This window comes from Protomyctophum parallelum, assembly GCF_964188405.1.
Source record: "Protomyctophum parallelum genome assembly, chromosome: 17".
In the NCBI taxonomy this organism is placed as follows: Eukaryota; Metazoa; Chordata; class Actinopteri; order Myctophiformes; family Myctophidae; genus Protomyctophum; species Protomyctophum parallelum.
The window spans coordinates 44,131,910-44,150,456 of NC_139719.1; the positions used below are offsets into that span (position 1 = coordinate 44,131,910).

The 18,547-nt window shown below is 47.2% G+C and overlaps 1 protein-coding gene across 1 annotated transcript; it reads right to left on the reverse strand.

Moving 5' to 3' along the window:
* Positions 1-1,571: 1,571 nt before the first annotated feature.
* LOC310874089 (RNA-binding protein 5-like) lies at positions 1,572-9,976 on the reverse strand (the record flags this gene model as incomplete). The annotated part of the gene is made up of 8 exons (XM_083786764.1): positions 1,572-1,811; positions 2,903-2,976; positions 3,396-3,465; positions 4,130-4,288; positions 4,905-5,097; positions 7,825-7,853; positions 8,487-8,752; positions 9,964-9,976. 8 exons carry the CDS (start codon positions 9,974-9,976, stop codon positions 1,719-1,721), a joined length of 897 nt encoding a protein of 298 aa, XP_083642890.1. The 3' UTR covers positions 1,572-1,718.
* Between the last annotated feature and the right edge of the window lie 8,571 nt (positions 9,977-18,547).

Here is an 18,547-nt window from a genome sequence, read left to right on the forward strand (position 1 = left end):
ATATTTAGGGGAACATGTTTTAACGTGACATGCAGACCCGGTTCAATGGGAAACACAAACACACATTGAATAACACACGCCGATAGTGTTGTGTTTCTGTTGCGTGTGTGTTGTGGTGCCACTGCCACCGCACATTAAAATGCCACCAAAAAAATTGCCAAAGCAGCAGAAAATATCAGCAACCCTATTTTCTAAACCTGCTGCCTCTACTCCAGGCATGTCACTGTGTAATGAAAACAATGTAAAGTTGTATTAACCATTAAAACTGCCAGTTATTTCACATAGCCAAAATATGAAAAATGTAGAAGCCTATCCATCATTGCCGTAGGATTTTTTTTTTTAATCCTTGCTACCCATCCTTCCCACGAAAAAATAAATAAATAAAATAAAATAAAGTCCTTGCTACCCATCCTTCCCATGAAAAAATAAAATAAAATAAAATAAATTCCCTACCTACTCAGCCCAAAAATGACAGCCAATCGGAAACCAAAGTTTTTTTTTTTTTTAGGCCTCAATACCTTCTAAAGGCTCATACATAGTCTGGATTTTCGGTGGTGAGGTGACCACCGAACTACAACATGACGTCACTGAGCCGCGGTGAAGAGCAAACCACCGCTCCAGCCCTTCTCTCTGATTTTACTCACCACCGCTCAACGTTATTTCAGCTCCGGTGGTCAGCTCACCACCGGAGCGGTGGTCAGCTCACCACCGGAGCGGCGGTGGTCACCTCACCACCGGAGCGGCGGTCAGCTCACCACCGGAGCGGCGGTGGTCACCTCACCACCGAAAATCCAGACTATGAATGAGCCTTAAGTCACTGTAACCTATAATGAAGCTAACGTTGTTCTGTTGTCTGCGTATACCTGTCTGTCCAGCTCAGAGAGCTGCAGAGGCGCGTGGCGTCGGTCGTCCTGCAGGGCGGACAGGACGCGGCGTGGCGGTCTGGAGGACGCTGGACCGCCGTGGCCGCCAAGATCAACAAGGCCTTCCTGGTGTTCTACTGCTGCACCGTGTCCGTGTTCCTCACCGTCATGTACGCGGAGTGGAGCGCCTAGGGCAGCCGCTCCATCCCATAGCCTGGCTGGCCCCGCCTCACCTAGGGCAGCCGTTCCATCCCATAGCCTGGCTGGCCCCGCCTCACCTAGGGCAGCCGTTCCATCCCATAGCCTGGCTGGCCCCGCCTCACCTAGGGCAGCCGCTCCATCCCATAGCCTGGCTGGCCCCGCCTCGCCTAGGGCAGCCGTTCCATCCCATAGCCTGGCTGGCCCCGCCTCAGTCCCAGCCTATAAGGGCCCATTCATACTCCTATTGTTCACACTGTGAAATGAGGATAATTTAACCCATTCTGACCTGAGATCAGATTTCTAAAAGTGTCTTCGATTTTTCAAAAATAGCAGACCTACAAGCTCGTATCGCGCCACTCGGTGGCGCGATACGAGCTTGTAGATCTGCTATTTTTCAATAGCTAAAGCATGACATGATGCCGATACCAAAATGGGTGCCCGGTCAGAATGGGTTAAAGTTTTTCATTCAACTAAATTACAACATAAAATATTGGCTAAAGATATGTGGATTATATTGCAGATATCGCACTTTTAAGTAAACATTGGTCAATACTGATGAGATACATTATTAATTGTGCATCCCTAGGACATTGTACAGAGATAATAAAGGCCTGCCATTTGAGGGGCTTTGTTGGGGATACGGTGGGCAGAACGTTAACTTACAGTGTTGCAGAGCCAGTCTTCATATTTGTTCCGGGGGTGACTGTACAGCATGTCCACACTTTGGCCACTGATGATCAGCCGTTTCTGCAAGAGGACGACAACAATGACTCAACACTTCCATGGCTGGAGTGGATCTCACCAATAGAGCAAGCAGTGTTGGAAGGGAGAGAAGGGGGACAGGGACCCTCCCGACAGGTGCTTGATGTGTATGTGAGCATGATGGCTTTTCTTAATGTGTTTGGGACCAGAGTGCCCAGACTGAGCTGGAGCAGTGTGTGTATAAATGTCACCCTGATAAGACCCTTTGGACTGCTTTCTCTAAAGTCACATTTCCACCGCACGGTACCAGCTCGACTCCACTCCACTCTACTCGCTTTGCTTCCCACTGCAGATAGGAGAGTGCCAAGTGAGGTATGTAGTGTAGCGTCCGAGACAAACCACTACCATTTTAGGAATGAGGTAGGCCTGGCCGTGCAATTGTTCATTTATGATTCGTTGACATTCATTCATCCGTTTACTATAAGTTTGTCAACAGTATTTGGGAGCATTCATGAAGGGAGAGTCCTTTGACTCTCATCTATCAGTAGTCTGCAGTGTATTCATGTCAACCTTTGGAGGTACTTTCACCTCATAGAAAACCCCAAGAGACGAGTGGAGTCCAGTCCAGTGGAGCCGGTACCATACAGTGGGAAAGAGACAAAACCAGGGATTGAATTCCCACAGCCAATATCAAGGGGGAAAAGATGTCCCATTCACAGTATTATTTATAGACAAAAACCCCCAACAAAACATAAAGAAAACCAGCTCCTGACAGTTGGACTTAAACTGAATACAAGTTCCACTCTAAAACGTTAACTGGTCATTCTTTTTAAGGGCCACATTTGGAAGGTTGTAAAATAAAAGATGTTCCTGGCCTGTGTTACTGCATGGTTTAACTGGGTAACTAAACTGACAGCAGCAAGGCTGTGCATATAACTGTACAATCTACTAAACATAACTTATATCTCTCAGGATTAGTTTTTTTTTATATATATTCTTTTTCTTTTTGTAAACAGAGATGTCATCTGTATAACCTCCACACTCCCTTGATACTTTTTCTTTTTTTTTGGTTTCATTTTGTGTTATCGTTCCAGATCCCCAAGACCAAAAACTAGACTTGGCGATTATGAAGCAACCTGATTGGTCTCCATCCATCGGGTAGCATCTTGCAAGTGATAAAAGTCCACGAAGGCGAAACCACGGCTTATACCTAGGGACAGCATTCAGATATAGACGGGAGGCGTGTTAGTCAGAGTCCATGGGCAATATTATGCAAACTGTCACAAACTGCTTCACCACCCAGGCCCGGTTTAGTAAAACGGGCCATTTAGGAGTTTTACCACAGCAACAAAGAAAAGAAAAATACATTCCTGAATGCCACAGCAAGAACCACATTCAACCAAAAACGTGTGCCTCCCGGCATTTTTTACTTTCTCCAAATAGAAATATCCCTGCTCCTCTCACTTACCACATTTAAATGTTACATTTCTTATGTTTTCTTTAAGCCATTCGTATCATGAAAAGTAATTCTCAGTTGCTATGGCAAAACGGGTCTGAAAACGGAAGCAGATTGGCCCTATGGTCAAAGACTGGGGGAAGGAATGGCCCTATGGCACACATGGTTCTCACCTGTCTTCTTCTTCATCAGCCTGACATCCACTGGCTGGGGGCCTTCAAGCTGCTCCATGGCAGCTCGAATCTAAAACACAAGACAAACATTCAAAGTTAGACCTGTAAATAAATCAAATAAAATAAACAAGTAGTTTCTCAAACCAGACAATGAATCCACAATCTTTGAATGTTACTTAAGAGTCTACAGCTCCTGAAAGCCGTGCGCACATTAAGCTTTAACATATTATCTTTGACCTTTCCATTATGCTAGGTTCATTGTGCAACTGGTATCACAGTTGCCTCTATTATTTACCTTGTTGTTCACGCGTAACTTTGCATATTCTGATTATCCGCAATCGTTTTAGTCGCTCTGCTAAACGCATTAAGCCCCATTGCCCCCACCAGCAGGGGCAGCGGCTGTCCACCTCTGAACAGCGCTCAGTGGGTTAATGGAGACCCAATTGGTCTCCGGTTCAACTTCCAACTCTTTCCCCCCTAAACCCCTCTGGGGTTTAACCCATTTTGGGCGGGAACCCCTTTTGGTGTTGGCATCATGTTATGCTTTAGCTATTGAAAAATAGCAGATCTACAAGCTCGTATCGCGCCACCGAGTGGCGCGATACGAGCTTGCTATTTTTGAAAAATCGACTGACATAGAAACATAGCTTTTTCAGAAAACTGTCAGGATGTAGAAGAACATTTTTAGAATCTGATCTCAGGTCAGAATGGATTAGTGATGTAGAAAGCCTTACATGGTCCTCTGTGGCGTGAAGTGACAGACCCCAGAGCATGATGGTCTTGCTCTTCTTGTCGTCCCCTTGCTCTCTCCTGTAATCTTGCTCGGGGAAGTCTCCGTCAGAGTGATAACCATCTTCTGATCGATCGCTGTTCCGCCGTTTCCTCCCTCGTGGCTGTGGGCAGTGGGCACGGGGCAATTAATCAACATGTAATCAAAACAAAGCTACACTTGACGACACTGGGCCTGTCACAATTACATAATGGCATATTGAAGATAATAGACTCTTTCAAACATACATTTAAAACAGATCCACAAGCTCATGACGATGCTGTGTCTCATTATTAAGTATCATTATTGAATATCTCAGTAACTTGTTATTTGCCATCTCTGCACAGTTTTGTCTCCATCTCTGCAAATTTAATTTGTATTTATATGTTCAATGTCAAAAACACACAAAATAAATCATTAATCGCAATTACTTGGATGACAATTAATCATCAAGTTAAATGTCATGTTGCTGACAGGCTTAACCCATTTTGGTGTTGGCATCATGTTATGCTTTAGCTATTGAAAAATAGCAGACCTACAAGCTCATATCGCGCCACCGAGTGGTGCGATATGAGCTTGTAGGTCTGCTATTTTTTTTTAATTGAAGACACTTTTAGAATCTGATCTCAGGTCAGAATGGGGTTAATAATGAAACTGTCAGGATGTAATAGACATGTTTAGAATCTGATCTCAGGTCAGAATGGCTTAATGATTAGTGATATTATTCCCAGTGACATTACCTCCGGACTGTCTCGGCTGCTGCGGCGTTCTCCTTCGTGGCGGTCACTCCGCCTGTCCTGTCGGTCCTCTCCGGAGCGCCGTGAGTCGTGACTGCGTTCCTGGTCCCTGTCGCGTCTCTCGCGACTCTCCGAGTCATCATGTGACTGCTCAGAGGAGGAGCCATACCTGCCAGTGCGTTCAGTGCGGCCAAGCCTGTTCACAACAAAACAGCACTTAGGTCACCGAGGCCACATTTCTCATTAACAAGATATAGGAAGGTAAAGGTAAAACAGAACAAAGCTGTACCAGCGAGGTAAATCATATCTACTCGTCACAGTGCATCTCAACAATACAATTTAACCCATTCGGAACGGGAACCCATTTTGGTGTTAGCATCATGTCGTGCTTTAGCTATTGAAAACGCACCCATTTTGGTGTTGGCATCATGTTATGCTTTAGCTATTGAAAACGCACCCATTTTGGTGTCGGCATCATGTTATGCTTTAGCTATTGAAAACGCACCCATTTTGGTGTTGGCATCATGTTATGCTTTAGCTATTGAAAACGCACCCATTTTGGTGTCAGCATCATGTTATGCTTTAGCTATTAAAAACGCACCCATTTTGGTGTCGGCATCATGTTATGCTTTAGCTATTGAAAACGCACCCATTTTGGTGTTGGCATCATGTTATGCTTTAGCTATTGAAAACGCACCCATTTTGGTGTTGGCATCATGTCGTGCTTTAGCTATTGAAAACGCACCCATTTTGGTGTCAGCATCATGTTATGCTTTAGCTATTGAAAACGCACCCATTTTGGTGTTGGCATCATGTCGTGCTTTAGCTATTGAAAACGCACCCATTTTGGTGTCAGCATCATGTTATGCTTTAGCTATTGAAAACGCACCCATTTTGGTGTCAGCATCATGTTATGCTTTAGCTATTGAAAACGCACCCATTTTGGTGTTGGCATCATGTTATGCTTTAGCTATTGAAAACGCACCCATTTTGGTGTCAGCATCATGTTATGCTTTAGCTATTGAAAACGCACCCATTTTGGTGTTGGCATCATGTTATGCTTTAGCTATTGAAAACGCACCCATTTTGGTGTTGGCATCATGTTATGCTTTAGCTATTGAAAACGCACCCATTTTGGTGTTGGCATCATGTTATGCTTTAGCTATTGAAAACGCACCCATTTTGGTGTCCGCATCATGTTATGCTTTAGCTATTGAAAACGCACCCATTTTGGTGTTGGCATCATGTTATGCTTTAGCTATTGAAAACGCACCCATTTTGGTGTTGGCATCATGTTATGCTTTAGCTATTGAAAACGCACCCATTTTGGTGTTGGCATCATGTTATGCTTTAGCTATTGAAAAATAGCAGATCTACAAGCTCATATCGCGCCACCGAGTGGCGCGATACGAGCTTGTAGGTCTGCTATTTTTTTTTAAATTGAAGAGCGACTGACATTTTTAGAATCTGATCTCAGGTCAGAATGGGTTCATCAGACCAGTGTGTGTCCAGTGGAAACCTCGTATGAATATGATCTCAGGTCAGAATGGGTTAATAGAATGCATGTATTATTTATTTTTGTCTGAAAATGTAGTAAGACATCTGAAGAGTAAAGTGTAAACATTGTCTCCAGTCTCGGTTTGTTTTAACCTCCTGACTTTACTACTAAGAACAGGCTAAACAGGATGAGGCCTCAAGGCTGGAGCGCACGCACACACACACACACACACGCACGCATACACACGACCAAATGTCTCTAAAACATGATGTCACCGAAGACTAAATGATCCTAGGCTACCTCGCACTTGTTTAACAAACCAGTTAAGAATGGGGTGAAAACATTGCAAATTATGCACATTTGATCCTGCAAAGGTATGGGCTACTAATTTGCCCAAGTATTTTTTATTTATGTATTATTATTATTATTATTATGTACGGTAATAACATATTAATCCATTCTGAACGGGAACCCATTTTGGTGTTAGCATCATGTTATGCTTTAGCTATTGAAAAATAGCAGACCTACAAGCTCGTAGCGCGCCACCGAGTGGCGCGCTACGAGCTTGTAGGTCTGCTATTTTTGAAAAATCGAAGAGCAACTGACATTTCTAGAATCTGATCTCAGGTCAGAATGGGTTCATCAGACCAGTGTGTGTCCAGTGGAAACCTCGTATGAATCTGATCTCAGGTCAGAATGGGTTCATCAGACCAGTGTGTGTCCAGTGGAATCCTCGTATGAATCTGATCTCAGGTCAGAATGGGTTCATCAGACCAGTGTGTGTCCAGTGGAAACCTCGTATGAATCTGATCTCAGGTCAGAATGGTTTAAAGAAATAACCATAAAAAGTAGGAGAAAGAAATGTTGAAAATAGCCGATCTACAACGTCTCGACACGTCACGCAGCGACGGCTTATTGGAGCCTTTTTCTAATTGGCTCCTTATCTCTTGCACACCCTGGCTGCCCCCCCCACTTTGAAAAGCATCAGTGTGGCGTTTATATCCAGCAGTCAGTCAAATAAGTGAACCAGGACCTACGGTACATTTGATAGACTAATGCTGATCAATGATTTAGTGCTAAAGCCTACATTTTATTAACCCATTCTGACCTGAGATCAGATTCTAAAAATGTCTTCTACATCCTGACAGTTTTCTGAAAAAGCTATGTTTCTATGTCAGTCGCTCTTCGATTTTTCAAAAAAGTAGCAGACCTACAAGCTCATAGCGCGCCACTCGGTGGCGCGCTATGAGCTTGTAGTATTTTTCAATAGCTAAAGCAGAACGTAATGCTAACACCAAAAGGGGTGCCCGCGCAAAATGGGTTAAAACACAATCCATGCCAGTACATTACAATAGAAACGCAGACCAGGTGCCAGCGTTTCTATTGACGTCCTGGCACAGGGGGTTATAGTGCTCAAAACGTAACCTGACGTTCCTTGGCTTGGCTTGGCTTGGCTTAATGCAATTACGATCCAAGACACATCTTTTGCGCCAATCAAGTAAAGCTATGGAAAACTGAACCGTAAAAGTATTATGCCGATACCAAATACCTCATTCATTCGGGGAAATATTGGGGCACAATTAACACCATCGGGGCCCATGACCGTCAAGTTCAAGTGCACGGTCATGTGCCCCGAGACGGAGATTGATAATCTCAAATTAGTGCTATATGAAAACTGATGGCATCGCTCTACAGCCTAGAGGCGCTTGCTGACGATGGGCACATTTTATTAATGGATTAAATAGGGCCGGGCCCTCAAGGTGTTTTAACACATCCCAACCTAAAAGAAATACGGTGAAACTTGAATAATTAATAAAATGCTGTTGTACTGAAAACTAGGGAGGCCCTGAATGGCCATGTTGCATTCAAAATATATTTTATCTTGTACGTACGAGATAATATCTTGTACGGACGAGATATTATCTTGTACGTACAAGATAAAATATATTTTGAATTCATGGCCATTCACGGGCTCCGTAGTAAACTGGTTGTGAATGGTGCATAATTTCACACCATGGTTTAAAATAAAAACAAAAACAAAACATTCCAAATTACCATTAAAGGGATCCACATGACAAATGACAGACCTTGGAGGATGCTGAACCTTCCCCAGGGGAGCGCTGCTCCAGATATCCTCCCAGCTCATGGTGGAGCTCCGTGAGGCCCGTAGCGGAGAGGCCATACTGGGCGGAGAGAGGCGACGCCTCCCCGGGCGTCTGGCCGCTCAGGCCAGGGTGGGAGTGCAGGAGGTGGGCCGCCTGACCCTGTGCTTGTGCTTGTTGAAGCCTGTGTTTCTGGACCTCCGCGTAGAGGCTGTCTCGCTGCTTCTTGGACATTCGACCAAACTTCACCGCTGTACAGGAGAGGAGAGCAGAGAAGCTACGTTACAGTCAGGAGTACTTTATCAGGAGTACTTTATCAGGAGTACTTTATCAACCAACAAGACAAAGAGTGTCTTGAGTGCTGCTATTGTGCATGTTGGCTCACTGGAAACCCTCTGCTACACCAGTGGGTCTCAAAGTGTCCTTGAGTGGTTTCCAAATGGGTATGGTACCTCTAAGAGTTATGGGGGCCCTTGAATTTAAAAAGGTTTGAGAACCACCATACACTAAATGAGCCAACGTGCACCATAGCAGCAGACAGACAGACAGACAGATAGCAGACCTACAAGCTCGTATCGCGCCACTCGGTGGCGCGCTACGAGCTTGTAAGTCTGCTATTAAAAAAAGAATCACACACACACACACACACACAGACAGACAGACAGACAGACAGCAGACCTACAAGCTCGTATCGCGCCACTCGGTGGCGCGATACGAGCTTGTAGATCGGCTATTGAAAAATAGCCGATCTACAAGCTCGTAGCGCACCACCGAGTGGCGCGATACGAGCTTGTAGGTCTGCTATTTTTGAAAGAATCGAAGAACGTCTGACATTTCTACAATCTGATCTCAGGTCAGAATGGGTTCATCAGACCAGTGTGTGTGTCCCAGTGGAAACCTCGTATGAATCTGATCTCAGGTCAGAATGATTTAAAAAACAAATTCACAATCCATCGTTTTCTCTGATGAGCTTTTTTACAACCGCTGCTCTCCTTGTTAATTACAGTATGAAAACAACTCTACCTCCTCTGTGACACAGCAGTGTAGTATTGACAGTATAACATGTGGAATGCAGCCAGGCTAGCCTGCTCACACATTAACCTGGTCTAATTGTTGCACAGTTATTTAATAAATCATTCAGTGCATTTATATCTGTGTTTGTTACATTTTGTTTTACAAAGTTGGGAAAGTAATGTTTAAGTCAAGCCTTGATGTTGCCTTACACAAAATAATGATTCCAGACTCCACACAGTGAGGCATACAGCTTAACCCATTCTGACCTGAGATCAGATTCTAAAAATGTCCTCTACATCCTGACAGTTTCATTAATTACCCATTCTGACCTGAGATCAGATTCTAAAAGTGTCTTAGGTTTTTCAAAAATAGCAGAGCTACAATGGGGAACCCCTTTTGTTGTGCTTTAGCTATTGAAAAATCTTTTAAAAAAATCAAACAGACAGACCTGTGAGATGCATTATCCTACAGACAGACAGACAGACAGACAGACAGACAGACAGACAGACAGACAGTCTCCTCTCATCCCACTAACCTCACTGAGCTAGCGTTAGCATTAGCGTTAGCATGTTGTCAACACAAAGACAGTCACTGTCACTGCATTCCGTGGAGACATTCAGTTGCTTCTCCAAACATGATGACTGTCCTCTCTGATTGTTGTGTAAACTCTCTGGAGACACAGCATGTGCATGCAGGTTTGTGCAATGCAGACTAGAGAATATAAGACACAGTTTATCTGAATCACTGCTTTGCTACAGCCACCCTCCTCTTATGGAGCAACAACATCCTCTCTGGTGTTCACTTCCTGCCGGTCCGTCAGCAGCACACTCCCCCTGTTCCAGACAGAATGTTAACCCCATGAGTGCTTTCTTTTAAAACAAGACAAAACAAACTCCTAAAAAATGAGTTATGAAGTAACAAAAACGTTTTTAAACAGAAAACATGAAACCAAAAAATATTATATACCCAACCGGGTTACACAGACACAGAGAGGGGGGGGCTAGAGAAAGCAATATGAGATATTTTATAATAATAATAATAATAATAAATTGTATTTATAACGCACTTTACATTTGAAACAAATCTCAAAGTGCTACAGGCAGAAAATTACCTTGTGATTAGCAGACAGCCAAAAGTAAAACATAAAACATAAATTTGTTTTGGCCATCCAATTATTTAACATCTAATATGAATACACGGTTTTCTGAAAAGTCTTGTTTTCAAATAATTGCAATGCATACAATTGAATAAAGAATAGCCTACTATATGTGCATGCGTCTGTCTGTCTGTCTGTCTGTCTGTCTGTCTGTCTGTCTGTCTGTCTGTCTGTCTGTCTGTCTGTCTGTCTGTGTGTGTGTGTGTGTGTGTGTGTGTGTGTGTGTTTTTCAAAAATAGCAGACCTACAAGCTCGTAGCGCGCCACTCGCACTATGAGCTTGTAGATCTGCTATTTTTTTTAAAAGGTACCTCTCTAGACTCACTTTCTTACGCTGAATCAGAATATTGCAATGACGAGACTGTCTGACCTCAGGAAAGTGGTGAAAAAGGGCGCCAAAGTTTGTATGGGCCCTTAATATCCAGTAGCTTAGAAGCCTTAGAGAGGTTAGACAAATAACGAAACATTTTCTTTCAATGGGACCAATTCCATTAAATCCAGCTGGAAAAAGTGAGTCAGAAAAAGTGGTGTTTGAAAAATAAATAAATTATTTGAGCTTTTGGGGCTGAAAAAACGTGTCTCTTTTGATTTTGTGGATAGTTAGAAGTGCCGTAGAGCTTAGAGACCCCTTCCATTGGATTCGGCATGCTTCAAACATTCAGAAACAGTATTGTTTGTGGAAACAGGATTTTTTCTGAATATGTTATTGATTTTAGAGCTGGGAGGCCGCATACGAAGCCTGTCTAAGGCCACACCTTGACCCTAGACCTTAGGAGTGTCTTTGAGCGACGGGAGTGGGTTCCCCAGATTCAGCTTCACCTTCTGAACAAAAGTATGTCTTGTTTGAAACAAAACGACTTTGGGAAAGGGCCTAAAGGTGGCGCTAACGGTTAAACTACAGGGAGTGTTGTGCATTTTCTTTTTAAAATACCTTTCTAGACTCACTTTTTCCCGCTGAATCCAAATATATCAACGACGAGATTGTCTGACGTTGGGAAAGTGGTGAAAAAGGGCGCCAAAGTTTGTAAAAATGGCACCAATGCATCCAAAAAGAAGATATTTCCTATTATTTTTTCTAATCAAGGGGCATGTATTCCCACTTACTTTTTTGCCCCGATTCCAATGGTGGTGGTCTCATCTCTCTACGACGTCAGGAAGTGGGTGTAAACGGCTACTTCCTGTCCCCAGCCCCCCGAAACCTTCTGGAAAAAACCGAGACCATTTTCGGACTCAGCACGACGAGCCGAACACGCCGATATGTGTTTCCCAGCACAGGGACTTACGGTTATCTTAATTGGCTAGTTAATTGGTTAGTTTTCAACGCGCGATAGCTCGAGAACGATAAGTCCGTCAGCCAAGTAATTTACATGGGCGTGTTCAGTTTTTCGAGATCTTCGCTCTGATATGTCCGCCATTGTCGTGCGACACCCGTAGCAAAAGTTTTCCAACTATCATGTGTAAAGCGGAAGCCTTATAGACATGGTGAAGCTGACAGTGTATTGAAGGGGGAATTGAAATTTTAAAATTTGAGAACCACACATCCGTGCGCGGGGAGACACATATCAGCACGTTCGTCTAATCGATAGCTACGCGTGGATGCAAGGCACGCCCATTTTCGACGTTTGTGGGAGGAGCTATCGCGCCTCAAAGTGTAACCCTAGGGTTAGGAATTACACGACCGTGTGTGGAGAACCACATATGAACCACATATCAGATTGTTCGTCTTGAGAAGCTATATAACATACTAAAAGATGGGCCCGTAATATATAAGGGTTTTTGACTTATAAGCGTTAAAGTGGTTAGACAAATAACAAAACATTTTTTTTCAACGGGACCAAATCCATTAGATCCAGCTGGAAAAAGTGAGTCGGAAAAAGTGGTGTTTGAAAAATTATTTAATTAATTGAGCTTTTGGGGCTAAAAAAACGTGTCTCTTTTGATTTGGCGGAGAGTTGGCAATGTCGTAGGGCTACGAAACCCATTCCATTGGATTCGGCATGCTTCAAACATTCAGAAACAGTCTTGTTTGTAGAGACAGGATTTTATCTGAATATTTTATAGATTTTTAAAAGCACAAGGCCCGAAACGAAGCCTTTCAAAGGTCAACCCTTGACCCTAGACCCTAGGAGTGTCTTTGAGCAACGGGAGCGGGTTCCCCAGACTCACTTTTTTGCCCCGATTGCAACGGTGGTGGTCCCGTCTCTCTAGGACGTCAGGAAGTGGGTGTAATAGCTTACTTCCTGTCCCCAGCCCCCCTCCCCCTTCCCTGCCTGGCCCCTCCTCTTCCCCCTGCCTGGCCCCTCCCCCTTCCTGGCCCCTCCCCCTCCCCCCGCCTGGCCCCTCCCCCTTCCCTGCCTGGCCCCTCCCCCCTGTGTGCGTGCGTGCGTGCGTGCGTGCCTGGCCCCTCCCCTTCCCTGCCTGGCCCCTCCCCCCCCCCCGCCTGGCCCCTCCCCCTTCCCTGCCTGGCCCCTCCCCCTTCCCTGCCTGGCCCCTCCCCCTTCCCTGCCTGTGCGTGCGTGCGTGCGTGCGTGCGTGCCTGGCCCCTCCCCCTTCCCTGCCTGGCCCCTCCCCCCCCCGCCTGGCCCCTCCCCCCCCCCCCCCGCCTGGCCCCTCCCCCTTCCCTGCCTGGCCCCTCCCCCTTGCCTGGCCCCTCCCCCTTCCCTGCCTGTGCGTGCGTGCGTGCGTGCGTGCGTGCGTGCCTGGCCCCTCCCCCTTCCCTGCCTGGCCCCTCCCCCTTCCCTGCCTGGCCCCTCCCCCTTGCCTGGCCCCTCCCCCTTCCCTGCCTGTGCGTGTGTGCGTGCGTGCCTGGCCCCTCCCCCTTCCCTGTCTGCCCCCCCTGGCCCCTCCCCCTTCCCTGCCTGGCCCCTCCCCCTTGCCTGGCCCCTCCCGGGTGTGGCTTGTGTGTGGGCGTGGCTTGTTTGCTTGTGGGCGTGGCTTGTTTGTGGGTGTGGCTTTATTGTTCATGGGCGTGGCTTGATTGTTTGTGGGTGTGGCTTTGTTTGTGGGTGTGGCTTGCCTGGCCCCTCCCCCTTCCTGGCCACTCCCCCTCCCCCTGAATGCCCCCTCCCACCCCCCCTGGCCCCTCCCCTTCCCTGCCTGGCCCCTCCCCCCCCCCCTGGCCCCTCCCCCTTCCCTGCCTGGCCCCTCCCCCTGCCCCCTTCCTGGCCCCTCCCCTCCCCCTTCTCTGCCTGCCCCCCCCCCCTGCATGCGTGCTTGGCCCCTCCCCCTTCCCTGCCTGCCCTCCCCGCCTGCCCCCCCCTGGCCCCTCCCCCTTCCCTCCCTGGCCCCTCCCCCCCCGCCTGCCCCCCCCATGGCCCCTCCCCCTTCCCTGCCCTGGCCCCTCCCCCTTGCCTGCCTGCCCTCCCCCTTCCCTACCTGGCCCCTCCCCCTTCCCTGCCTGCCCCTCCCCCTTCCCTGCCTGGCCCCTCCCCCTTGCCTGGCCCCTTCCCTGCCTGGCCCCTCCCCCTTGCCTGGCCCCTCCCCCTGCGTGCGTGCTTGGCCCCTCCCCCTTCCCTGCCTGCCCCCCCGGTCCCTCCCCCTTCCCTGCCTGGCCCCTCCCCCTTCCCTGCCTGCCCCTCCCCCTTCCCTGCCTGGCCCCTCCCCCTTGCCTGGCCCCTCCCCCTTCCCTTCCCTGCCTGGCCCCTCCCCCTTCTCTGCCTGGCCCCTCCCCCCTGCGTGCGTGCTTGGCCCCTCCCCCTTCCCTGCATGCCCCCCGCCTTCCCCCCCTGGCCCCTCCCCCTTCCCTGCCTGGCCCCTCCCCCTTGCCTGGCCCCTCCCCCTGCGTGCGTGCTTGGCCCCTCCCCCTTCCCTGCCTGCCCCCGCCTGCCCCCCCCTGGCCCCTCCCCCTTCCCTGCCTGGCCCCTCCCCCTTGCCTGGCCCCTCCCCCTGCGTGCGTGCTTGGCCCCTCCCCCTTCCCTGCCTGCCCCCCGCCCCCCTGGTCCCTCCCCCTTCCCTGCCTGGCCCCTCCCCCTTGCCTGGCCCCTCCCCCTGCGTGCGTGCTTGGCCCCTCCCCCTTCCCTGCCTGCCCCCGCCTGCCCCCCCTGGCCCCTCCCCCTTCCCTGCCTGGCCCCTCCCCCTTCTCTGCCTGGCCCCTCCCCCTGCGTGCGTGCTTGGCCCCTCCCCCTTCCCTGCCTGCCCCTCCCCCTTCCCTGCCTGGCCCCTCCCCCTTGCCTGGCCCCTCCCCCTTCCCTGCCTGGCCCCTCCCCTTCCCTGCCTGACCCCTCCCCCTCCTCCTGCCTGGCCCCTCCCCTTCCTACTCTTCCCCCTGCCTGGCCCCTCCCCCTGCCTGGCCCCTCCCCCTTTCCTGCCTGGCCCCTCCCCCTTCTCTGCCTGGCCCCTCCCCCTGCGTGCGTGCTTGGCCCCTCCCCCTTCCCCGCCTAATGCTAACAAGCTAATGCTAACATGCTAACAAGCTAACATGCTAACCAGCTCATGCTAACAAGCTAACATGCTAACAAGCTAACATGCTAACCAGCTCATGCTAACAAGCTAACATGCTAACAAGCTAACATGCTAACCAGCTCATGCTAACAAGCTAATGCTAACAAGCTAATGCTAACAAGCTAATGCTAACAAGCTAATGCTAACATGCTAACAAGCTAATGTTAACGAGCTAATGCTAACGAGCTAACAAGCTAACATGCTAACATGCTAACAAGCTAATGCTAACAAGCTCATGCTAACAAGCTAATGCTAACAAGCTAATGCTAACAAGCTAATGCTAACATGCTAACAAGCTAATGCTAACAAGCTCATGCTAACAAGCTAATGCTAACAAGCTAATGCTAACGAGCTAACAAGCTAACATGCTAACATGCTAACAAGCAAATGCTAACATGCTAACATGCTAACGAGCTAACCAGCTAATGCTAACAAGCTAATGCTAACATGCTAACAAGCTAACGCTAACAAGTTCATGCTAACAAGCTAATGCTAACAAGCTAATGCTAACAAGCTAATGCTAACATGCTAACAAGCTAATGCTAACAAGCTCATGCTAACAAGCTAATGCTAACAAGCTAATGCTAACGAGCTAACAAGCTAACATGCTAACATGCTAACAAGCTAATGCTAACATGCTAACAAGCTAATGCTAACAAGCTAATGCTAACAAGCTCATGTTAACAAGCTAATGCTAACGAGCTAATGCTAACAAGCTAACATGCTAACATGCTAACAAGCAAATGCTAACATGCTAACATGCTAACAAGCTAACATGCTAACCAGCTAATGCTAACAAGCTAATGCTAACATGCTAACAAGCTAACATGCTAACCAGCTAATGCTAACAAGCTAATGCTAACAAGCTAATGCTAACATGCTAACAAGCTAATGCTAACAAGCTAATGCTAACAAGCTAATGCTAACAAGCTAATGCTAACATGCTAACAAGCTAATGCTAACAAGCTAATGCTAACAAGCTAATGCTAACAAGCTAATGCTAACATGCTAACAAGCTAATGCTAACAAGCTCATGCTAACAAGCTAATGCTAACGAGCTAATGCTAACGAGCTAACAAGCTAACATGCTAACATGCTAACAAGCTAATGCTAACATGCTAACAAGCTAATGCTAACAAGCTCATGCTAACAAGCTAATGCTAACGAGCTAATGCTAACGAGCTAACAAGCTAACATGCTAACATGCTAACAAGCTAATGCTAACATGCTAACAAGCTAACATGCTAATGCTAACAAGCTAATGCTAACATGCTAACAAGCTAATGCTAACAAGCTCATGCTAACAAGCTAATGCTAACAAGCTAATGCTAACAAGCTAATGCTAACATGCTAACAAGCTAATGCTAACAAGCTCATGCTAACAAGCTAATGCTAACGAGCTAATGCTAACGAGCTAACAAGCTAACATGCTAACATGCTAACAAGCTAATGCTAACATGCTAACAAGCTAATGCTAACAAGCTCATGCTAACAAGCTAATGCTAACGAGCTAATGCTAACGAGCTAACAAGCTAACATGCTAACATGCTAACAAGCTAATGCTAACATGCTAACAAGCTAACATGCTAATGCTAACAAGCTAATGCTAACATGCTAACAAGCTAATGCTAACAAGCTCATGCTAACAAGCTAATGCTAACGAGCTAATGCTAACGAGCTAACAAGCTAACATGCTAACATGCTAACAAGCTAATGCTAACATGCTAACAAGCTAATGCTAACAAGCTCATGCTAACAAGCTAATGCTAACGAGCTAATGCTAACGAGCTAACAAGCTAACATGCTAACATGCTAACAAGCTAATGCTAACATGCTAACAAGCTAACATGCTAATGCTAACAAGCTAATGCTAACATGCTAACAAGCTAATGCTAACAAGCTCATGCTAACAAGCTAATGCTAACAAGCTAATGCTAACAAGCTAATGCTAACATGCTAACAAGCTAATGCTAACAAGCTCATGCTAACAAGCTAATGCTAACGAGCTAATGCTAACGAGCTAACAAGCTAACATGCTAACATGCTAACAAGCTAATGCTAACATGCTAACAAGCTAATGCTAACAAGCTCATGCTAACAAGCTAATGCTAACGAGCTAATGCTAACGAGCTAACAAGCTAACATGCTAACATGCTAACAAGCTAATGCTAACATGCTAACAAGCTAACATGCTAATGCTAACAAGCTAATGCTAACATGCTAACAAGCTAATGCTAACAAGCTCATGCTAACAAGCTAATGCTAACGAGCTAATGCTAACGAGCTAACAAGCTAACATGCTAACATGCTAACAAGCTAATGCTAACATGCTAACAAGCTAATGCTAACAAGCTCATGCTAACAAGCTAATGCTAACGAGCTAATGCTAACGAGCTAACAAGCTAACATGCTAACATGCTAACAAGCTAATGCTAACATGCTAACAAGCTAACATGCTAATGCTAACAAGCTAATGCTAACATGCTAACAAGCTAATGCTAACAAGCTCATGCTAACAAGCTAATGCTAACAAGCTAATGCTAACAAGCTAATGCTAACATGCTAACAAGCTAATGCTAACAAGCTCATGCTAACAAGCTAATGCTAACGAGCTAATGCTAACGAGCTAACAAGCTAACATGCTAACATGCTAACAAGCTAATGCTAACATGCTAACAAGCTAATGCTAACAAGCTCATGCTAACAAGCTAATGCTAACGAGCTAATGCTAACGAGCTAACAAGCTAACATGCTAACATGCTAACAAGCTAATGCTAACATGCTAACAAGCTAACATGCTAATGCTAACAAGCTAATGCTAACATGCTAACAAGCTAATGCTAACAAGCTCATGCTAACAAGCTAATGCTAACGAGCTAATGCTAACGAGCTAACAAGCTAACATGCTAACATGCTAACAAGCTAACATGCTAACATGCTAACAAGCTAACGCTAACAAGCTCATGCTAACAAGCTAATGCTAACAAGCTAATGCTAACATGCTAACAAGCTAATGCTAACAAGCTCATGCTAACAAGCTAATGCTAAGGAAGGGGGAGGGGCCAGACAGGGGGAGGGGCCAGAAGGGGGAGGGGCCAGGAAGGGGGAGGGGGAGGGGCCAGGCAGGGGGAAGGGGAGGGGCCAGGCAGGGGGAGGGGCCAGGAAGGGGGAGGGGCCAGGCAGGGGGAGGGGGAGGGGCCAGAAGGGGGAGGGGCCAGACAGGGGGAGAGTAGGAAGGGGAGGGGCCAGGCAAGGGGAAGGGGAGGGGCCAGACATGGGGAGGGGGAGGGGCCAGGAAGGGGGAAGGGCCAGGAAGGGGGAGGGGGAGGGGCCAGACAGGGGGAAGGGGAGGGGCCAGGCAGGGGAGGGGGAGGGGCCAGAAGGGGGAGGGGGAGGGGCCAGGAAGGGTGAGAGTAGGAAGGGGAGGGGCCAGGCAA